The sequence below is a fragment of the Pongo pygmaeus genome, chromosome 2 (assembly GCF_028885625.2).
Source record: "Pongo pygmaeus isolate AG05252 chromosome 2, NHGRI_mPonPyg2-v2.0_pri, whole genome shotgun sequence".
NCBI lineage: Eukaryota > Metazoa > Chordata > Mammalia > Primates > Hominidae > Pongo > Pongo pygmaeus.
The window spans coordinates 150,199,939-150,223,987 of NC_085930.1; the positions used below are offsets into that span (position 1 = coordinate 150,199,939).

Sequence of the window (24,049 nt, forward strand, 5' to 3'; positions counted from 1 at the left end):
TCTGCTGGATTTGCTAAGAGACTGGGTATGGGAGTTTGGGGAAGTAGAGAATGGTGAGAGTAAGAGAGAAAAATGGAAGACTGGGGAAAGGGCACATTTTAGGGAAAGAAATCAGATGGTTTTTCTGGGACTTGTTAAATTTGAAATGCCTACTGGATATCCAAGGAGACAGTTGAATAGTCACATCTAGTGTTTGTTGAGGAGAGTTAGACTTGATGTTGCAGATCTGGGAGGTGTTAGCATTAACACCATATACTGCAGAGTTGGCAAAGAGAAGGAAGAGAAGGTGGTTTGGAATTGAGGCATTGCATGTTTAGAGGTAGGGAGGGGGAGAAGTCAGCAGAGAGCCAGTGATGTAGGAGAAAAGTCAGAAATACTGTGTTGTGGAAGCCAAGAGAAGAGAGCATTTTAAAGAGGGATATTAATGTTCACTTGGGTTAAATCATGCTGCCTGGCCGGGTATGATGAAAACAGAGAAGTGACTGTTGATTTGGCAATGTGGAAGGCATTACTGTCCTCAGCTAGAGCAGTTTTAGTGTCATGGTGGGGTCAGAAGCTGATTGGAGAGGGTTGAAGAATGAATGGAAGGTAAGAAAGATGAGACAATGACTAGAGATGATGCTTTTAAGAAGTTTTTTTTCCTTTTCTTTTTGTGTGTTTTTTTAAGTTGAGAAATTCCCATCATCGTTTATATGCTGATGGGAATTTCCTTTCCACTAGAGAGGAAAATTAATGGTGATTCGGGAAAGAAAGATTAATTGTGGAGTAAAGTCCTTGAGGTAGCACTGGTGGAATGGGATAGAGAGCACAAGTAGAGGGATTGCCCTTTCATAGGAGTGGGGGTGCAATTACGTAATATAAAAAAGGGACCTCAAGTCACTTTACACACAGCCCCACCCTTCAGTCTTACCAGTCTCCTTTAGACCAGCTTGATCTTTCTCTAATCACTAGTGTTTTTTTTTTCTGTGCCACATTAATATGTTCTTTCAGATTGAAGTCATCTTATATAAGGCTTAGTATGAAGCAGTTGATGATATTTAATAACAATTTTAAATTTTATGCCAACAGGTGAAGCAAAAAATTTATTGCCATATCTTGGACCCCACAAAATGAGAGATTGTTTCTGTACCATAAATTTGGACCAGGAAGAAGTTTATCGTACCCAAGTTGTGGAAAAATCTTTAAGGTTGGTAGAAAAATTGGTAAATTATAATTTTTACTATATGGATTGGTAAATATTATGCATTTTCCAGATTATAATAATCAAGAAGACAAGATAGAAACAGTGCTTGCTTTCATGTGGCTTTTCATTGCCTCAAAATGTGTCTTCCTCTTAATTGTTCCTAATTTTATCTTTGTTTTCTGGAGAAAAGTTTTTTCACATGAAAGGCTAAATATTGCCTATTTGTTTGAACTTTCCTCAAAGTACATCTTTATTTTATTTATCTAAAGAATAAGTTACTTAAAGTTCATACAAGTTGCTTAACTTAGTAGTGCATTATCAGGGAATGAATTCTCAGATAGATGTCTCATCTTTGAAAGTGTAATTGCCCTTTGAGAGTATCATATTAAATTCTAATTCATAAAATTGGAATATACCACCTCTGCACCGTAGCAATGTGAACATAATTCTGGTGCAGAGCTGTGCTGAGAATCTTGTTCAGAGACAAAAGTCAAAATAAGGAGGCCGGGCATGGTGGCTCACGCTTGTAATCCCAGCACTTTGGGAGGCAGATGCGGGCAGATCACCTGAGGTCAGAAGTTCGAGACCAGCTCGGGCAACATGGTGAAACCCCGTCTCTACGAAAAATACAAAAATTAGTTGGGCGTGGTGCTGGGTGCCTGTAATCCCAGCTACTTGGGAGGCTGAGGCAGGAGAATCGCTTGAGCCCAGGGTGTGGAGGTTGCAGTGAGCCAAGATTATGCCATTGGACTCTAGCCTGGGCAACAAGAGTGAAACTCCATCTCAGAAAAAAAAGCAAAAAACAAAAAACAAGGTGTGGGGTGTTATTGGAATGAGCATGTGGTGGATGAAATATTGAATGCCATGCCTTATCTGAATCATATTTTAGGTCAGTTGTATTTTAGGGATCTGTTTTTTTTTGGTGCCTTTTTAAAAATACCTTTCTTTTACATTTGCCTTTGAAGTTTCCCTTTATGTCTTTATTTTCATTGTTTATAATTTTAAATATCTATTGAATTCTTCTTAGAAAAGGTATTTTATAAAACTGAAAATAGTAGCCCAAAAACATTTCAAGTAGTAAACTTGAAATCTTTAGTCTTAATTCTCATATTGTTCTAATTTGGCTTTAGAATGTACTTTAAACATAATATTTGAATGTGGATGTGATATATAAAGGAAATTCTGCATTTATAATTGTTTATAAAATAATGCAAAGAGATACATACCTACACGTCTTGTCTTTCATATCATGTTTTCATATCATATTTGACTAATAGTTCTTTTTGCATTGATTTCTGTGTTGAAATTAATTAGAAGGCTCTAGTTACTTTGTGAGACCAACTTTTAAAAGTTATAGTTTGGTTACATTTGAAGGGAAAAACATAGTGACAAAAGTTCACCAGGCATTTTAACAACTAAAAAGCTGAACCAACCGTTTTCTAGACAAGATCAGATATGACTTCTGTAGGAGTGTTTTACTTTATATTTCAGCTTCTCATTTAGTTATGACATCATAAAGATACTGCATTTCATAGTGATATTTCTAGAGAATCTTTTTGTTCTTTAAACTTTCTCGGGAAAGAGGTACACTTGACAAAAGCAACTGTCATTTCAGAGATTCACATCTTCATAGAAGAGTCATAGAAGAATAAATATATCAAAATGGCATTCTTAAAATGAACTTATAAAAATAAGCTTTGCAACATGGGGATGGGCAAAGATTTCTTGCTTTGAATGCAAGAAGCACCACTAATTATAAAAGATGAAAATTGGTAAATTAGATTTTATCAAACTTGGAGGCTCCTTTTGTTTAAAAGACACTGTCAAGAAAATTAAATGGCAAGCCACACCTGGGAGAAAGTATTCTGACAAAAGACTTGTATCCAGAATTTATTTAAAAACAAAAGAAGACAGATGGCCGTTTAAAATATGGGGAGAATACTTAAACAGATATTTCAGAAAAGATACAGCCAAGAGCACATGAAAAGGTATTGGACATTGTTAGTCATCAGGAAATCAATTTAAAACCATTTTTGTCACTATAGATTCTAGAACATAATCTGCAGTGATAGAAATCGTATCACTGGTTGCCTGTAAGAATATGGTGGGAGTGATTGCAGAGTCACAAGGGAACCTTCTGGAGAGATAAAAATGTTTTGTATCTTGATTATAAGGTAGAGATTACATAGGTGTATACATTTATCATGTTACATTCACTAGAATAGCTAAAGTTAAAGACTGTCAATACCAAGATGTGGAACAACTGGAGCATTGCTGTTAGGAGTGTAAAACAGTACAACCACTTTGAAAACAGTTTGACAGTTTCTTGTAAATTACACATTCACCTGCCTTTTAACTCAGCAATTGCACTCTCAGTAATCAAAAGCATGTGTCTAGAAAAAGCTTTGTATAAGAATGTTCATAGCAGCTTTACTTTTGATAGCCCAAACTGGAAACAACTCAAATAACATCACTAGGAGAATGGATTTGGAATGCAATGGAATACTATGCAGCAATTAAAACAGTTGAACTACTGTATACACAACAACATCGAAAAAATCTCACAGACATTAAGCTGCATGAACAAAGCTGGACATGAGTACATACCATATGATTCTATTTATGTGAGATTTTAGGATAGATGTATAGTGATAGAAAACACATCACAGGTTGGGGCAGGTATGGTGGGGTAACTGAAGGAGAGGTGTAAGAGAACTTTCTGGGGAGATAGCAGTGTCCTATATTTTGATTGGGGTGGAAGCTACACAGTTGTATAAATTTATCAGAAGTCATCAACCTCTATACTTTAAATTGGATTTTTATTGTTTGTAACTTATAGCTCAATAAAATTGATTTAAAAATAGCTTGTTTTAATTTTTTAAAAATATTTTTTAAAGTTGATTTTAAAATTGCATATTTTAATTTTTTAAAAATAGCTTAATTTTTAAAAAAATTTTGAAGTAAACTTTCACATAACATTGGCTGTTTTAGGTATTATGTATTGTAAATAATACAGCTTTACACATTTCTAAGACAAGGATGGTATGAATGACACTATCCTCACCTCTCAAATGGTCCACCTTAGGTGAGCATGACCCCAGGCAGTTACTGTATCTTCTATTCACAGGACTGCTGAAAAGCTGTTGCCAGAACTCATACTGGCAACTTAGATCCCCTCAGTGTTCAGCTTGGTTTGTATAGAACTTAGTTGAAATTTAGCATTGAGAATTATCTTGGGGCTTTTCAAATTCTTTTCAATGGCGTTTTAGTCCATAATTTCATTAACTTTATTGAAAGTGATATTATTTGGCCAGGAACATTGGCTCACTCCTGTAATCCCAGTACTTTGGGAGGCTGAGGCGGGTGGATCACAAGGTCAAGAGATTGAGACCATCCTCCTGGCCAACATGGTGAAACCCCATCTCTACATACAAAAATTAGCTGGGCGTGGTGGCATGTGCTTGTAGTCCCAGCTACTCGGGAGGCTGAGGCAGGAGAATCGCTTGAAACTGGGAGCTGGAGGTTGTGGTGAGCTGAGATCACGCCACTGGACTCCAGCCTGGCAACAGAGCAAGACTCTGTCTCAAAAAAAAAAAAAAAAAAAGAAAGTGATATTATCATTCTCAGCAAACTATCGCAAAGACAAAAAAACCAAACACTGCATGTTCTCACTCATAGGTGGGAATTGAACAGTGAGAACACTTGGACACAGGAAGGGGAGCATCACACACCGGGGCCTGTTGTGGGGTGGGGGGAGGGGGGAGGGATAGCATTAGAAGATATACCTAATGTAAATGACGAGTTAATGGGTGCAGCACACCAACATGGCACATGTATACATATGTAACAAACCTGCACGTTGTGAACATGTACCCTAGAACTTAAAGTATAATAAAATATATATATTAAAAAAAGAAAGTGATATTATTTGAGTATTTATACAATTATTATTGAAAGTGATATTAATTATTATTTAATTATTTTATATTATTTGAAGTAATGAGCTTTCCTTTTCTTTCTAGCCCATTTTTCAGTGAAGAATTTTACTTTGAGATTCCAAGAACTTTCCAGTATTTGTCTTTCTATGTTTATGATAAGAATGTTTTACAAAGAGATCTCCGTATAGGTATGTACTATTCATAATTATCTTTAATCACAATGTTAATGTTTATATTCATTCGTTCTCTTAGTATAGTTTTGAAAACTGCAGAATAATATATGCTCAACATCTCTGATCTTTTTCTCTAGACTACATGTTCATTTGTGAAATTTCATTTTTAATTTGTATGTTCAGCTTATATGACACTTTCTCAGGGAGGCCTTTGCAGCTCCCCTAGTCACTATGTCATATGTTTTTATAATACCTGATGGTTCCCTTTCCATGGTACTCATTATGCTTATTCATTAGTTGGCTGTTTCATATCTAGGTTCTCTAGTTAAATGTGATATTTAAAAGAGCAGGGACTCTTTTTTTTTTTGGACACAGAATCTTGCTCTGTCTCCCAGGCTGGACTGCAGTGGTGCGATCTTGGCTCACTGCAACCTCTACTTCCCAGGTTCAAGCGATTTCTCCTGTCTCAGCCTCCTGAGTAGCTGGGATTACAGGTGCGTGCCACCACCCCTAGCCAATTTTTGTATTTTTAGTAGAAACAGGGTTTCACCATGTTGGCCAGGCTGGTCTTAAACTCCTGCAGGAGATCTACCTGCCTCGGCCTCCCAAAGTGTTAGGATTACAGGCATGAGCCACCGCGCCCGGCCGGGCAGGGACTCTTTCTTACGGAGCACCTTACATTTAGTAAGTGTTGGGTAAGTATTTGTTTAGTGGTTCAAATAATGTTTTTATAGAAAGACTGCAGTTTTGATCCTTCCAAAGAACATCTGTTGTTGAGGTTTTTCTAATAGAAGTAATAATTCGCTTTAATCTATTTATACCTTATCTTCCTGTCTGTATTAGTGACTGTATTAGTCCATTCTCACACTGCCATAAAGACATACCTGAGACTGGGTAATTTATAAAGAATATAGGTTTATTGGCTCACAGTTTTTCAGGCTGTACAGGCTTCTGCTTTTGGAAGGCCTCAGGAAACCTACATGAGTGGAAGGCAAAGGGGAAGCAAGCACATCTTCACATGGCTGGCAGGAAAGAGGAGAGTTGGGACGTGCTACACACTTTTACAATAACCAGATCTCATGAGAACTCACTGTCATGAGAACAGCAAGGGGTTGTCTGCCCCCATGATTCAGTCACCTTATGCCAGGCCCCTCCTCCAACAGTGGGATTACAGTTTGCCATGACATTTTCGTGGGGACACAGAGTCAAACCATATCAGTGACCAATAAATATATTTCTCTCTCTCTTTTTTTTTTTTTTTATGAGACGGAGTCTCGCTCTGTCGCCCAGGCTGGATGGAGTACAGTGGTGCGATCTCAGCTCACTGCAAGCTCCGCCTCCTGGGTTCACGCTATTCTCCTGCCACAGCCTCCCAAATAGCTGGGCCTACAGGTGCCCACCACCACGCCCGACTAATTTTTTTGTATTTTTAGTAGAGATGGGGTTTCACCGTGTTAGCCAGGATGGTCTCAATCTCCTGACCTTGTGATCTGCCCACCTCGGCCTCCCAAAGCGCTGGGATTACAGGCATCAGCCACTGCGCCCGGCCAACAAATATATTTCTTAAATAATTGTCAGACTAGAGTGTGATCTGTGGGCATGAACTAGAACAGAGCTAACTGGCCACATATGTGTCACATTCCTGATCTTTGCACCACTATCTTTGTATTTTAATCATAGGCAGAGGTCTAATTTACATTTATTCTCTTTCTTTTTAGTATCCTAAATTTCATCTCTATTTCCTTTTTTATTTGAAATATGGTCAAGTCTCCTACAGCTTAAAAAATTAAGCATTATTTGGCCAGGTGCAGTGGCTCATGCCTGTAATCCCAGCACTTTGAGAGGCTGAGGTGGGCAGATCTCGAGGTCAGGAGTTCAAGACGAGCCTGGCCAATGTGGTGAAACCCTGTCTCTACTAAAAATACAAAAATTAGCCTGGAGTGGCGGTGCGCACCTGTAGTCCCAGCTACTCAGGAGGCTGAGGCAGAAGAATCGCTTGAATCCGGGAGGCAGAGGTTGCAGTGAGCTGAGGTTGCGCCACTGTGCTCCAGCCTCGGCAACAGAGCGAGACACTGTCTCAAAAAAAAAAAAAAAAAAATTAAGCGTTGTCTTTGTCCTCTTAACTAACTTCTGATGTTTCTCTGTGTTTGATATTTAACTCCTTAACAAATGGTCTGTGTCAGTCCTCTGCTTGCTACTTATTTCTTTTAAAATCTCTATAATCTGACTTCTTTGTTTTTTTGATAAACCTTTCTTGAAATTTGCCAACGTCATTTTAATCAAATAACCTTTAAAACAATATATTTTTCTTAATTATAAAACTATTATATGTTCTTAGTGTCTGGTAGTGATTCTCTACAGAAACAACTACAGTTAATAATTCGGTGTATTTCTTCCATTCTTTATTTCATAGATTTGTATGACTACATTTTATTCAGATTTTTTCCTTTTCAATTAATATCATAGTGATCCTTTCCCCATATCATTAATATTTGTCAAAACTATTTGTTACATAATATCCTTTATAGAAAAGTATTTTATTTTAACCACATCCTTGTTGGTGAACATTTACATTTCCAAATTTTGGGCATCCTCAATGGTGTTGCTATGAACAAATGTCCTTTGGCATAAATTTTTGCATGTCTCTTTTTCCCAGGATAAATTCCTAGAAGTGAAAATACTGAGTCAAGGGGTATGAACATTTTTATGATTTCCTCTGTAAATTTCTGTATTGCCCCTCTGCCCCACACAGTATCATGCTAATATGGACGACAGAAATGTTGTACTAATTTACATTTCCTCAAAGATGTCATGGGCATAACCATTTTACCACCCCCTGGCCATTTTTCCATATTATCATTGAAAAAAATTTGTCAATGTGGTAGGTGAAAAATAACACATTATTATTTTAATGTGTGTTTTCTGATTTTGAAGGAATTTGAGGAATTTTTCATGTGTTTATTGGTATTTACATTTTTCTTCTGTGAATTGATTGCTCATTCCTTTGCCTATTTTTCTTTTGGTTGGAGTTCTAACATTTATCCGTAAGCCTTCTTATTTTTAGATATGTTAACTTTTGTCAGCTATATACATACCAAATACTCTGTCTCACAAAAGGCATTTTCTTCATTTTTATTGTTATCTGCCTCTGTGTCACATTTCACTCTCTGGATTGCTTATTCAGTTTGTTGAAAGTGAAAGAAAAGACATTTTCATGGTGGTGTATTTTTTTAGATGTGTTTCTCCCTCTGACAGCTTCTTATATGCAGGCTCTTCTGTTTCTAGCAAACCGTTGATTATAGACCACCCTTGAAGCTGTATCCTCAATTCAGTTTAACATTTACCAAACACTTCTCTGTGGCACACAAAGGATGGGACTTTTAAGATGAGTAAGACTCGTTGCTCATTAGAGAGGCAGACTTCTAGTCTAATACTAATGTATTAATACTAATATATTAGGGTCTGTGCTGGAGATATGAACAGATTACTTAGAGAGAATAGTAGGGAGAACAGCTCATTTTATTTGGTAGGGAGTAACAGAGACTACATAGGTAGGAAAAGGAAGAACAATTTCTTTTCTTTTTTTTTTTGAGATGGAGTCTTGCTCTGTTGCCCAGGCTGGAGTGCAGTGACGTGATCTCCGTTCACTGCAACCTCCACCTCCTGGGTTCAAGCGATTCTCCTGCCTCAGCCTCCAAGTAGCTGGGATTACAGGCATGCAACACCACACCCAGCTAATTTTTGTATTTTTAGTAGAGACGGGGTTTCACCATGTCGGCCAGGCTGGTCTCGAACTCCTGACCTCATGATCCGCCTGCCTTGGCCTCCCAAAGTGCTGGGATTACAGGTGTGAGCCACCGCGCCCCACCAGGAAGAACAGTTTCCAGGTGACAGGGATTGGCAGAAGCAGAGGGGGAAAAATGAATCATGTTTGTGGTGTACCTGCTGGAGGAGGGTGATAGAAGCTGAGGATATAAATTGGGACCAAACTGATGAACCCTAGAAACCATTCTTAATTCCAAAAGCTAAGGAACTTGGACTTTATTCTGTAGACAGTGGTTTTGAACCTTTTGAGAATGTATGTAACTATATATAACTGGAGTGTGTCTGTGTGTGTGTTATATAATATACATGCATTTGTACTGCTAGAAACAGAAGAATCTGCATATTGTATTATATCATATATAGTTATAGTTACATACACAGTTATATATATATATGCACACACATACACATACACTTATATACACAGATATATATACACACACAATTATACATACGCAGATATTATATATTCTAATTTAAATATGTAATCTATATACATCGAGTTTGTAGTACAGTTGTAGGCCATAAGAAGTTGTTGATTTGGAATAGGGAGCGGTTAGAGGCAGGAAGATCAACAGGTATGCTGTTATCAAATGAAATGAGTTAGGGCAGTTGCAGTGGAAATACAGATGAGGGAATGTACTTCAGGGGTTTCAAATAGGGCATAGGGACCAAGATGAACAGGAGATGTGAAAAGGAGAAGAGTTTAAAATGGTCTTGTTTGTATGGCTGTCATTAAATTAGATAAAGAACACAGCAAGAACATTCACTTTTGAGTGAGAAGGGGAGAGGATGACTTTGGTTTCAAACAAGTTAAACTTAGTATTACCGGGGTACAACTTAGTGGTTGTCAACCAACAACATGTTGGTTGACAGTTGGAAATATAGCTCTGAAGCTTAGAGAAAAGAGCTAGAGATGTAGATTTGAGAGTTATTAGCATTAAGTGATAGGTGAAGCCTGTGTTGGAATGAACAAAATTACCTGGGAGTGGATAAGGAGGGTTTCAGGGAAAAAGAGACTTGAAGATAGATAAGGCATATCAGGAAGTAGAAAGAAAGATAGGAGAGATTAATGTCAGAGAAGATAAGGAACCCTTTTAATGTCAGCAACTAGAGAAAGGTGGAGTCAGATAAGGATTGATAGAGGCTATTGGTAATTATTAATAACCTTTGAGAGAATGTATAACTTCGGCCATCATATCTTAAGAAAAATGTTTAGTAATTTTTGTCTCTACATGTTATAATCTTAAGGTAATATTTCTTGAAAAGGCCTTTAAGGAATAGCAGCATAAAGTTGAGGTTTATGATTTCCAGAAGTTGCCTTTGTTTTTTGTTTATTTTGAAAGTAAAACTCAATTTTAAGTAAAATAATTTCTAGTAAAAATCAGTTCTTTAGGGAGTGGTGTCAGAAAGCTGTAACTGTTGGTGTGATAACTTTTTCTTAAATGTTTATTCCTTCTAAGGGATAAAATTTCTACATTTAACAGAAAATTCTTTTTCCTTTTGCATATAGAGTTATTATTAAACACACTACATACCCTTTAAGGTTGGAAGTGGTTGATGGTTTTACTTATACATTTTTAACATTTTTCTAGTTCAGTATCATTTTCTTTTGTCATTAACACACAGGTTTGTTTTTTTTTAATTTTGAGCTATTGGAAGTTGAGTTTTCTTAATTTATAATTTGGAGTCACTCAATTGTAGATTAAACACTGACAGCATTTTCTGGAAATGAAATTTGAGCTAGAATTGAGAGAATCATCTTTTAAACTTAAGATCTGAGATTCAGTACAAGTTGAGCATAGATAGATTTTAGGGGTTTTTTATTTTTAATTATATGAGTAATGTATGGATTTTTTTTTTTTTTTGTCATTCATTTATTTCACATTTATTCTTATTGTACCAGGCAAAGAGAGGAAGGAGTCATGCACCAACACACACAGATTGTGCTGTTTTTCAGTCTTTCTGATAGAATCAGGATCCATATTCTAACTGTCTTCTAAATCTGGATCAGTCAGTAGAGATGGACCACTGTGGTGGAGGGCCCGGGGCTGCTGAGAGAAAGGCAGGATACATCTGTAGAACTGACCATGGCGGGTTCATGTTCCAGGGCTCCCATCTGGGTGGGTACCTGAGCATTTTCCATGTAGATCACAGGTGTTGGGGCCCACATCGGCTCCTGAAAGTCTCCAGGAATGCCATAGGCTTGGGGCTGGTGCTCGGGAGGTGCAAGGTCAGCCACATCAGCACAGGGAGGACCTGAGAAGTTGCTGATCTTCCATCTGTATCCCAGAATCCTGTGCAGGGCCTCTCCATAAGGACATTGCGAGGGGTGGCACCTTGGCCCCTGCTTGGCCTCATGAATAGTGAAGTGTAAGTCCTGCAAGCTTATCAGCATCTGGAGACATTCCTGCCAGCTCTTCTTTATACCTCTGTGCTTGAGATGCGGGGCAATTGCTTTTGATACTGTGAGATACTTCTTCACCCTGTACACTTCACGCTCAAGGAATTCCCATTCTTGCAGGAAACTCTGGACTTCCTGGCTACTCCATGGTTTTAATTAACTGGACTGAGGGCTTTTCTGGTCCCTGGACTGCTTTTTTTCTGCATGTTTCTGGTAGTTTCAGTCTGAAGTGTCACTTTCTCCATTTTTATTCCTGAGTTTTCTTCTGGGATGATTCTCACTGAGTCTGCAGAGCCTGTTCCTGGGTTGGTGGAACACTGGCACTTACTCTGCTCTAATGGAACCTAGTAGAGTCAGAAGGAGCCTGAGTGTGGAAATGTGTTTGCTTCTCTCTGCTTGTTATGTATGGATATTTTTATTTTTGTAAAAAAATTTTAAATTATGGCATAGATAATCCTTTTTTTTTTTTTTTTTTTTTTTTTTTTGAGATGAAGACTTGCCCTGTTGTCCAGGCTGGAGTGCGTTGGCATGATCTCGGCTCACTGCAGTCTCCGCCTCCTGGGTTTAAGCAATTCTGCCTCAGCCTCCTGAGTAGCTGGGATTACAAATACCCGCCCCCACACCCAGCTAATTTTTATATTTTTAGTAGAGACGAGGTTTCGCCATTTGTCCAGGCTGGTCTCAAACTCTTATCCACCTGCCTTAGCCTCCCAAAGTGCTGGAATTGCAGGCGTGAGCCACCACGCCCAGCCTAAATGACTTTTGACCACTGCCTCCTCCCAGTCCTCTTCCCAGAGGTAATAATTGTTATTAATTCGGGGCATAACTGTTTATATTAGGCATCTTTATATGCTAGGAACAGTTAGTACAAAATGAGAGAAAAAGAAAAACTTTAAGCATATATTTTTATTTCCAATGAGGATTCTAATAATATTGAAATTAAAACATAAATGTTTTACCTCCTATTATGTATTTTTTAGTTATTTTGTTATTCAAGAGCTCAGACAAGTAAACTATGACTATTTTTCTAGAGCTCAAACAAGTAAACTGACTATCTTAGTAGACTCTGGCAGTTCTCCCCACCCCTCACCCCACCTTGGTTCAGAACCATATAGAAATGAAAGGATTTTACTAGAATGTCAGAGACCTGAATACCAGTCATGACTATGTCACTAACTATGTGATCTTTATTGAGTCATTTTCTTAGGCCTGGTTCATCCATAAAATAAGATTGGGTTTAAAATTGCTAAGGTCTTTTCCAACACTTTGAATTGTAATTTCTGCTGACATTTAGCTTTTAAGCAAAATTTACTGTGTATAAATTGCTTATGACTACATTTTGGTGTCTGTTTGCATAGGGACTATATCAGTTATCTACTGCTATGTAACTACTCCAATACTTACTGGCTTAATACAGCAACCTTACATTTACTCATGATCCTATTGTTTGTCAGTTTGAGCTGAACCTAGCTGAGTGGCTCGGCTGGTCTCGCCTGGGGCTGATGTGCAGTTATCTGGGAGATTGGGGCTGGCTAGTCTGATTCATATGTCTGATGGTTGGTGCTGACTATCCATCCATGAGGAAGGATGGTTGGACCTTCCTCACCACATGGTCTCCTGATTGGTTCTAAGAAGGCAAGCCCTAATGCAAAGGTGTGTCACATTTGCTGATGTCCCATTGGTAAAGACAAGTCACATAATCCAAGAGTCAGTGCTATAGGGGACCACACAATGGTGTAGATAACCAGGAGTTATGGAGGCCATTAATATACCAGTCTACCACAAAGACCAAAGTGTATCTATCGAAACCTCGTACACTAAGGCTTCGAAGTGCTGCCATTGTCTCTAAATTGCTGCTGTTGACTATCTGCCAGGATTTGTTGAGTCCTCTGGTCCTGTTTCATTTTTATATAGACAGTAATATTTGTTACTGTTTTTGTTTGTTTGTTTTTTTGAGACGGAGTCTTGCTCTGTCGCCCAGGCTGGAGTGCAGTGGCGTGGCATGATTTCATCTTACTGCAACCTCTGCCTCCTGGGTTCAAGCAATTCTCTTGTCTCGGCCTCCCGAGTAGCTGGGACTACAGGCGCACACTGCCATGCTCTGCTAATTTTTTGTATTTTAGTAGAGATGGCGTTTCACTGTGTTGCCCAGGCTAGTCTCAAACTCCTGAGCTCAGGCAATCCACCCACCTCGGCCTCCCAAAGTGCTAGAATTACAGGCGTGAGCCACCATGCCCGGCCTGTCACTGTTTTTATCTCCTCTTTTAGCCATTTCTGCTAGTGCTCAAATAGGAACAGGACTATCAGGATTTTGCCAACTGGTGAATTGTATCAGGCTGAAATTTCTAAGAATATATTGTATCTAAAAATGGGTCCCAAGGGTAACATAGTATTTACTGATGGCAAGAAAATGCTGCTGACAAATGGTATTAGAAAGCTAAAAATGCTTTTTTTATTTAAAGATCAACAAAGGTGGTTTCTGTGCCCACAGTTCCTTCATTTCCTTTTGTGTTTCCTTTCTTTGTCTGATTTTAAGGAACTAATACAGCATCTGGTGTGTATATGTCTGGTTTTAAGCTCTTTCTGTCCATGAGTTTGTCAGGACAGTGAGGAAATGAAGTACTAACTTTAAATGATTTGTTGGGACGTTTGTTTCTTGTTGACTTTTTTTTTTTTAAGAGTCGGGGGTCTCACTGTGTTGCCCAGGCTGAACTTGAACTCCTGGGCTCAAGCAGTCCTCCTGTCTCAGCTTCCCAGATACCTGGAACTACAGGCATGAACCACTGCACCCAGATGGGTTTGATTTTTTTTGAAGTTGGTAATTTCATAGCTAGTGAAATAATGAATTAATTTTGTTTAAAATAGTAATCAACAACTGGCCACAGTGGCTCATGTCTATAATCCCAGCACTTTGGGAGGCCAAGGCAGTTGGACTGCTTAAGCTCAAAAGTTCAAGACCAGCCTCGGCAACATGGTGAAAACCCATCTCTACAAAAACTAAAAAGTAGCCAACTGGGACCAACTATAAAAATTACTTCTGGCTACTTGGGAGGCTGAAGTGGGAGGGTCACCTGAGCCCAGGAGATCGAGGCTGCAGTGAGCTGTAATCATGCCACTACACTCCATCCTGGGCAGCAGAGCAAGACCCTGTCTCAAAAAAAAAAATTGAAAAAAATACATAAATAAAAGAAAATAGTAAACACTAAACTAAAACAATCTTTGGGACTATTAGAGGCACAAAAAAGGTTTTTAAGATCATTAAGTTAAAAGTCATTCTAATGCAGAGGAGGCACATCAGATGTAGAGTTTGAGTAATTCACCCAAGATTACACAGCTAATAAGTAACAGAATTGACACCAGGTTATAGAATTAGTGTTTGTGTTAGAAGGAGCACAAACAGGCATGCCTTGGTTTCGAAATCTGGCTGCAGCACCTGTTAGCGGCAAGTTTAAAAATATTGTTCAGCTTTCCTCATCTGTAAGATGGTGATTATACCCTCTACCTCCAAGATTATTAGGAAAATTAAACAAGAAAATATATAAGAATGTCTCCTTATATATACTTATATTTACTGAGGTAGAGACTCAGTAAATGCTGGCTTTTCTTTCAGTTCAGTGCTCTTTCCACTGTGTCGGGCTGCCTACCTTTTACTGTTAATGCCTGCCAGTTTAGTGATTAAACAACAAATCAGAATCATGAGGCTTTTTTTTTATTCTATTTGTGTTTCAGAAACTTGTTCCTTCCTTCCCCATCCTCTCTTCTCCCTCTCCCATACTTCCTTCTCATTTATCCTCTCACCTTTTTTCCTCCTTCATTCTTTGTCTCTTTTCCCCTCTCCCCCTTCCTTGTTTTATTCCCTTGGGCTGATGTATATTTCTTTTTATATGTTATATTGCCTAATAAAGTGCTGGACATGTTGTAGGTATCCTGCTACCTATTGACTTCAAATATTTTTCTTAATTTTCCTGTGCCATTCTTATATATCATTTTCTCTAACTTTGTGGGATCATGTACTCTTTCTTCCCTGCTTCTTCAAGCCAACTAGCCTCATGCAACTAGATCTTTACATATCAGAAACTGACATCTTAAAAAGGAGCTTAAGAATAAGAGCTGGCAATAAAATTACAGATTATTCTCAACTCACAAATGACTTATTTATGCAGCTAGTCAGAGAAGGGTTTCCCTCTCATAGGACAAGAAACATTCAACTCTTCAGTGACAGTGATGTCATGATACTCATGATGCAGAATAGGAGGAAGAGGCTGCTTGCTTTAGAATATATTACCTGTGTGACTAAGAGAGGATTCTCTTTTGGGAAGGCACCTGTGACAGATGAAATGTATTTCCAGTGATCTGAGAGTAATGAGTCATAAGTAGGACAGGTAAATTTCTACTCTAGTTTTTAGCAGCATTGTTAGTTAAATAGAGTTTGGTTAGGGAAGCCTGGAAATCAAATCAGCATTTACAACACAGTGCCATTGTGATTGTTGAATGAGGGAATGAATTTGTCAAACCAATAAACTCCTAAATAAACTTTGTAGGAAACCCTCTTTTAGAATTTGGGACTCGTTTTAGTGATGTTTGTATGTATTATATGTATGTACGTATGTACGTCTATATACATATTCATAAATTGTGTACAAAACTAAAAATTATGGAAATTGTAAAGTAGAAATTTCACCAGAAGTCTACTGATTCGTTTCTGGATGGTAAGTAAACTCTCTTAAAATTATGTGCCAGATATTATCTGTGCCTTTTTCTGGGGAGAGGACATAAAAGATACACAGTTACAAAGATTCTTAAAGGGAGGGGAATGGTTCTCAAAAGGTAGGACCTTCAGCTGTAGGATGTATAGATGTATTTCTGTATGTACATATATATTTTTTGAGTATCAGACTGTTAATGCATTGCCTTAACATTTTATTTACGTCTGGTGTGGAATCTGTGGTAATTAGGACTACTTGATAGAATTATGGTAATCATTTGTGGTGTGCAATATTGAATACTTTGTCATAATTTTTTATCTTAAGCCATTCCTGGTAGTATATGGATTTGCCAGGAATTTGATACAATTCATACATAAAACATATCCAGAGATTTGGATGATTTGTCTCTTAACCTAAATTCTTCCTGCAGTTTAAGGAATATTTGAGTATTCCAGTTAGTGCCTGAATTTTATATTTGGCTTTTAATCTGTGTATTTAATACTATAAGAATTTCTGTTTTCCCATCATTTTTATCTTAAATTTAACCAAAAAAGAACTAAAATACATTATTTCCCTAGTGTCATTTTCCATGTGATTTGAATGAACTATAAATGCTATATAGTCACATAAAGATTTTGATCTTCAAATTACATTTTATCCAAAGTATTCAAAAGAAAGTTGGGAAGATATGTATTTGTTATCAGGACCAATTTATTTTAAAATTTTATATGTTTTAACTTCATGTATTCATAGACATATAAAGATGAACTTTCAATAGGCCTCCTTCGATTGTATTTTTTAATACAGTTACCACTCTTTAATAAAATACAGCTGTGTACTTTACTGTTTTCTTTAAAATTAGATGTATCGATTGTCTTTACAGTTTGAATTCCAAGACATGAATGAGAAGCTTATCAAAAACTGTAATGTGGTTACATTCTAAAAATAACAGTTTTATTGAGATGTAATTCACATACCATTAAATTCACCCTTTTAAGGTATACATTATATTTGCTTTTCAGTGGTTCAGAAAAAGAATCATTATATATGTTAGAGGGAGAGAAACATTATAAAAGTTTACAGTAGGGGAATCTGAGTAGAAAATATGGAAATTTTTGGTGTACGGTTCTTGTAACTTTTCTCTGTTTGAAATTATTTCAAAATACATCTTTTTTTCTTTTTTCCAGCACTAATGGCTTGGGTGAATTAAAGTATTTTTTAAATTAAAAAAAGTGTATGGTGTGGTGGGGGCCTTAATATGTTCACAGAGTTGTGTAACTGTCACCACTAATTCCAGAATGAAATTTTAAGCATAGTTTGTATTTGTTTTCCTGTTCCTTCCTTTTCACTTGATATACAAAAGTTGACATATCTTGACAAAAAAATTTCTTTACACTTTTCTTAAAGTTTTCAAATGTTGAACTAAAAGACAAAGGTATATCATAAGTACAAGGAAATAAAGTAGAATTAGGGCGTATAAAATGAAAATTCTTACTTGACAAAAGAAAGTGAACTGCTTTTAACTTTATATATCCTTTGTTGAAACTTTTGTGTAGAATCCTGGAATAAATCATCAGTCTTATGCAAAACTGTGTCTACTTCTTAAAACTTGAATTGAGGAAGGAAATGCTTTGTACCAAGATGGCAAATATTTTATTATAAGAACATTTCTGTTTCTTCCTCTCATACTACTTTGTTCATTGTACTGTATCTTCCTCTGAGAGGGTTTAAACTCTTTAGAGAACTGCCTTAATTTTTGTATGTGTTGGAGCAACATAATCAGTGTTTGCAATGTTTTGATGAAAGTAAATTCTTAATAATAAAATTGTTATAATCTCCCATAATTTTCAAGTCAGTTTTCACTGTTGTTAATGATGTATGATATTGTTTTTCCTTTTCTCTTAATTAGAATTTATAAACTCTTACTAAATGCAGATACATCTGCTCAAAACTTGTCATTTGTTCATAGCGTCAAAAAATTGGGAAGATTAGTTTGCACTACCATTGTACCTTGCTTTTTATAATGAGTATACTCTGGGTAAAAACATGAATCTGAATAAGCACTAAAAAAATGCAGTTGCATGTAATACAACTGAGGTTTTATCTAATCCCCTGATTCAAAATGACCCAGACAAAGGTCTGCCAAGGGGCAAGGAGAAATGAGACACTTTTTCATTCTTTAAAATGTAGAAAAAATGCTTTATAAAAATGGATTTTTATGTCAATAGGTACAAATCATTTTAAAATGTTTTCTATAAAGTATTATATAAAACAGTGCTAATGAGTCTTAGGATTATACAAAGCGTGTTTTCTTATATTGTTTTACTTATTTTCTGTAGGAAAAGTAGCCATCAAAAAAGAAGACTTGTGTAATCACAGTGGCAAAGAAACTTGGTTTTCATTACAGCCTGTTGACTCCAATTCAGAGGTTCAGGTAAATATTAAGGCTTATGTAATACAAGAGATTGTCACAGGAAATGAGTAAAAAATGAACTAATTAAACTGGTTCATGTAAATAGAGCACATTATACCTTATTTTAAATTCTGGCATCAAATATTATAGACTTTTGGGTAATATAGGACAGGAAGGTAATGGCTTTGTCATATTGTTTCAAGAATAATGCTCATGTATGCATATGTGTAGATTTGTGGAGATAAGGGCATTTCTTTCTTACCTTCTTCTGTTTGAGTCACAATAGCAAATTATTATTTTGTCTTTGAGGGGAAAAGTTTTAAGGGAAAATATGTGTTTTATTAACTCTGACTTTGGGGAGAATCCCTGGAAGTCTGATTTTGTCTGTCTTGATTCTCTGTTTACTCTCTAGTAAACTGGACTTGGGGAAATGTTATTCATTTAAACCCTGCCTGAGCCCACTGTGCACAGCCTTCACTCCCACACCCACCCTTTCCTGTTGTTCACCTCGCTTTTTATTTGAAAGAGTATCATTACTCTTTAATCTTTTTCTTTTTTCCAAAATAAGAGACCTTTTTCAGATTCTGAGTAAAGATGTGTGTTTAGCCATGTAGCTGAAGTTTCTATTTGTTTTTAGAAAATCTGAGTTGCTCTGTCTTAGAAATTATTATTTCTAACTAAAGGGAATCTTTTTGTTGTAGCCTTATTTATTTATAAAATATGGTAAGGATTGTGAAACCATTTCCCGAGGGCATAATTGCAAGCAGGATTCTTCCTCTCTAAAAGAAGTTTTAATTTGCCACTGTGACTCAAACAGAAGTTTAAGACAAGAAAAAAGTGCTACACCCACACCACAGATAATTTGCAAATAAGTGCCTGTGTCTCCATTTCCTCATAATCTCTCAAGCATTCTCTTTGATTAATTATTAAATTCTCAAAAAATTAAGTACTTATGCACTAACACCCCTTCTTAACTGCAAAATTTAACATACTTTTCCTGTTTAACCTACTTTGCCGTGTTTTAATATTCTTGTCTTTCCTTATGACCATAGCTATTATTCAGATTCCAACTGTACAGTATTGTAAATGATCCATGTGAGAAGCAATGTGAAGAAGTGGAAAGGGTTTAAATTAAAAGGCAGAAAACTTAGGTCCTAGTTTTTATATGTAGTTACTTAAATGACATTGAATTTCATTTCTATAAAGTGGGAATAAAAGTTGCTGTGTTCGATTCATATGGTTGTGAGAATTAAGTGAAATATCTGTAAGAATAGTTTAAAAGCTGTTAATGCTATACAGATGTAAAATATTGTCTGTTTACCACCAGTCAGTCTGGTGGCTATTTCCCTAATATTCCTTTACCAAAAGGCAGATATGAAAGTTTTAAAGTACCAGTTTTTCTTTTAATAGTTTTAAGAAAAGGCATGATAGGAAAAGGCTTTGAAAATTTAAACTGAAATTTTATGAACCATTACATTTTATAAAACTCATAAATTTTGTGAATTTTATGTAAATTTGCTAAACAATTTAAGAGTTCCAGCTCTCAAAAGGTAGAAATCTATATAGAATATAGAATTATTGGAGATGGTACTAAAGATTAATACAGAGACACAAGACTTTATTTGATGGTGTGTGTGTGTATATATATATGTGTGTGTATATATATATATGCATGTGTGTGTATATATGCATATATATGTATATATACACACACATTACATACACATGGGTATGCATATTTATAGATATACATATATATGCATATATGCATGTATATATACACATTTGAGAGATACATATCTCATCTATGAAACATGAAAATTGTGGAAGCAGCAGTTACCCAGATATAATATAGTCATTTTAAAATTTTGTGCCAGTTATTTTCATGACTATGAGTTATTAAACTTTACAACTCTTTTGTCTTAAATGATACTTAATTAATAAGATTTGCCCACTATTTAAAACAGATTTTAGAAGGAAAAGTACTTTATGGGGTGGAAGAGACATATAACACTTTTGGGTTAATATTGTACCATTGAAAATGTTGTTGTCCCACTACTGATAAGGGAATACTAAATTATCTTTATGAGAATAGAAAAGATAGAAAATCATCCCATGGTTCATACAAATCCTACTTTGTTAATAAATTTGTTCACTTCCATAAACTATAAAATTTTACAAAAATACCGTGAAACATAAGTGCAATTAATAGGGAAATAGGTGAAAGCTATGAAACAGATTGCATTCAACAGGAACTCAGTCTGATAATTACTATTAGTAATTATACCAGTATATCCTAAGCACAGTACTAAGTACTTAATGTCATTTAACTTTCAGAGTAGCATTATGAGGTAAATAGCATCACCTGCATTTTACAAATAAGGCAAGTGAAATTCAGAGGTTAAATGTCTTCTCCAGAGTCACAGAACTACTAAGTAGTGAAGCCTTGATTCCAAAAGAGATCTGTCTGATTCTAAAACTCCTAACCACAGTGCCTTTACTACCTTTCACCACTCTGTACTATTAGTCATAAAAAAAAAATAGATTAGGAGTATCACTTAAATAACATCTGAGTGTAAGGAACAGAAGACTGCTCAGATTTGCTCAAAGAAAATGGGAGAGGCCGTTGGAAAGCTCCTAAAGAGTTTCTTGGAATGTCATCATGGGAACTTTACATTGCCAGTGTGAGCTAGAAAGTTGTCAGGCATTTGCAGAGGAGATGCATCTTAAGTGGAGGTTAGATTCTTAGAACAATAGACATTAAAATTTGCCTGAGTTCATCTGTAAAATGAGTATACAAAATGAAAAGTTAAAAATTTTTGCATAAGTTACAATTATTTTTGAAAAGAGTTTAGTTTCTTATAAGATACCCTAAGGTATTTGGATGGTTTTTTTGTTTTTGGTTGACTACCACATAAAATAATTGGCTTGCATTCTGGGCCATGGTAAATGAAAACTATATAATGTATCTTTAGACTGTAGACCTCCCCGCCGCTCCGACTCAGTACAGCAATAGATACTGCAGGTGGCACATGGAAACTGAGACCCACTAATCATTTCTTCTATTCCTATGTTCACTGTGCTTATTGAGTATAAGTTCTCACTGTTTAAATATTGGTTTTTTTCTTTCCCTTTCATGAAGTGAGTAATGTTTTCTCTCAGTCTTTCCCTCTCATTTTAATAACTATTCGCTTTGCAAAATATAAAGGAAAGAAAAAAACACCATTTTGAGATTCCATTGTATTCTTTTTGTATATATAATGAGACATGTCTCTTCCCCTGCTTCTCTGTAAATCTACTGCAGTCTCTTTTTGAGACCTAAAAGAGGCCACACCAATTTTTGAGTCCATGTGACCATACAGCTTCCTCACCTCCAACATCTGACTCAGTTTTCTGCCACAATCTAGAGAGAAAGTTTGGCTAAACTTGGGTCAGATGTCTACTTCAATCTAATTTGATATGGTTGGAGGAAAATGCACTGTAAGGCAGTCCACTTTAGGGCTTTGAGTAGGCATGTTCCCTAAGGAAGGGGTTTGAGTAGAGGAAATGATTGGCATTGCTACCTCAGAGGGAGAGATGCTTGTTTCCTAGTTCTACCACTAATTAGCATTTGCGCCCCAAATAATCGCAAGCCTGTTACCTGAGGATCTTCATCTGTGAAATGATAATGTCAGTGCAAAGGGTTCCCTTGGTTGTGAAGTTCTAGGGAAATAACATGCAGAAATGTAATTTAGCTTTCCAGTGGAAAGATCCCAATAGTATTAAGATGGGCTTTATGCCAAAACAGTTGAAAAATTGTTTAGAACTATAACCTCTTACCTTGAATTGTCTCCCGGAGATAATTTTTTATTATTGCTGATACTGTTATACTTGTCAATAATGTTAATAGTTCTTTTCAGTTTCATCTTCAGTAGTTCAAAATATTGTTAGTAACATTTCATGAGTGTATTTTTCTACTTTTTTTTTGTATTTAGGTTTTGGCTTGATTCTACCTTTTGTAATTTTTCCTTCTGGGCTGAACCATTTTTTTCCTCAACCTATTCTAATCTGCTTTCAGACTCTGCAGTGGGTCAGAGAGAGAGCAGAAATGGTTCTTTTTACCAATGACATTGTGTCAATAAGTCTAGTGGACATTTTTCAGTCCTCATCTTACTTGATCTTTGAGCAGCTTTTGATACTGGTGACCACTCCCTCCATTTTGAAGCATTCTCTTCCTTAGTTTCTGATCCTGTTTATGGTCCTAGTTATCATCTATTTCATTTGGTATTCTTTCTCAATATTCTTTGCCACATATGTGAAGTTAATATGGGTTGTGCTGGTGCCTTCTACAAATCCTCTTTTGGCTTCAGTGAACTACAGCCGTGCTATTAGTTATTAGGTCCTGTAACTCACCAGGAACATTAAGTATTTATCCTTTCTTTATTTCTTAGGCACTGTGATAAAAAGCATACTTTACATATGGTTGATTAAACCAGGCCAGGTATGGTGGCTCACTGCAGTCCCAGCACTTTGAAAGGTTGAGGCAGACAGATTGCTTGAGCCCAGAAGTTTGAGACCAGCTTGGGCAACATAGCAAGACCCCATCTTTATAGGGAGGGAAAAAAAGAGTGATTAAACCAAATCTCCCATGTGGAGAATTTGCTGCTGTCATTAATTAAGGAGTTTGTCTCACACAACTTGTCCAAGCAGTAAATCCAGATGTGGTATCAACCATGTCCTATATGATGCAATTACTTAGTTAATAGGTCTTTACCAACAAGCATATCTTGAATTTCTGGATCATGCCATAAGTTATTGATTGTTTTATTGGTTTTTTTTTTTTTTTTTAAAAAGACCTCTGCCTTACCTGTTTAAAAAGACATTTAAAAATAAATGCAATGATTATAGCTAATAATAAATACACGAGGATTTTTAAAACATGCCCTATTCAAGCCATAACAAATGTAAAAACATAATTCATTATTGCAGGTTGAGTTTAACTTCATTTTAAATTTTTATATGTGAATTAATAATGAGCCATTCTAGATCATATTAAATACTTCTTTAAGGAGAAAACAACACCTTCATAAAGAACTGCCATTAATATAAGAGATACTAAACAAAATTTATATTTTGCTTTTTCATCTGATGGGCAATTGTGTCCAAAATTATTTATAGAGGTAATTTCTACATATTAAAACATCCATCAGAAACCCCGAAGTTGGGATATTTTTCACTTCATGTACAGGCATACCTTCTTTCATTGTACTTCACTGTATTGTGCTTCACAGATACTACATTTTTTACAAATTGCAGGTTTGTGACAACTGTGTGTCAAGCAAATCTATCTGCCTCGTTTTTCCTACATCATGTGCTCACCTCATGTCTCTATGACAGCCTTTTTTAGCAATAACATATTTTTAAATTA

The 24,049-nt window shown here is 36.2% G+C and overlaps 1 protein-coding gene and 1 pseudogene across 4 annotated transcripts in view; one reads left to right on the top strand and one right to left on the bottom strand.

The window, feature by feature from the left end:
* The window catches only part of RASA2 (RAS p21 protein activator 2), a 129,114-nt gene that overhangs the window by 24,129 nt on the left and 80,936 nt on the right, over positions 1-24,049 (top strand). For all 4 annotated transcript variants that reach the window (XM_054480198.2, XM_054480200.2, XM_054480199.2 and 1 more), the window contains exons 2-4: positions 1,069-1,186; positions 5,206-5,309; positions 18,569-18,663. In XM_054480198.2, coding sequence (XP_054336173.1) covers positions 1,069-1,186; positions 5,206-5,309; positions 18,569-18,663 — 317 coding nt within the window. The remainder of the gene's footprint in view (positions 1-1,068; positions 1,187-5,205; positions 5,310-18,568; positions 18,664-24,049) is intronic.
* On the bottom strand, positions 11,130-12,685 carry LOC129034190 (putative uncharacterized protein MSANTD5; annotated as a pseudogene).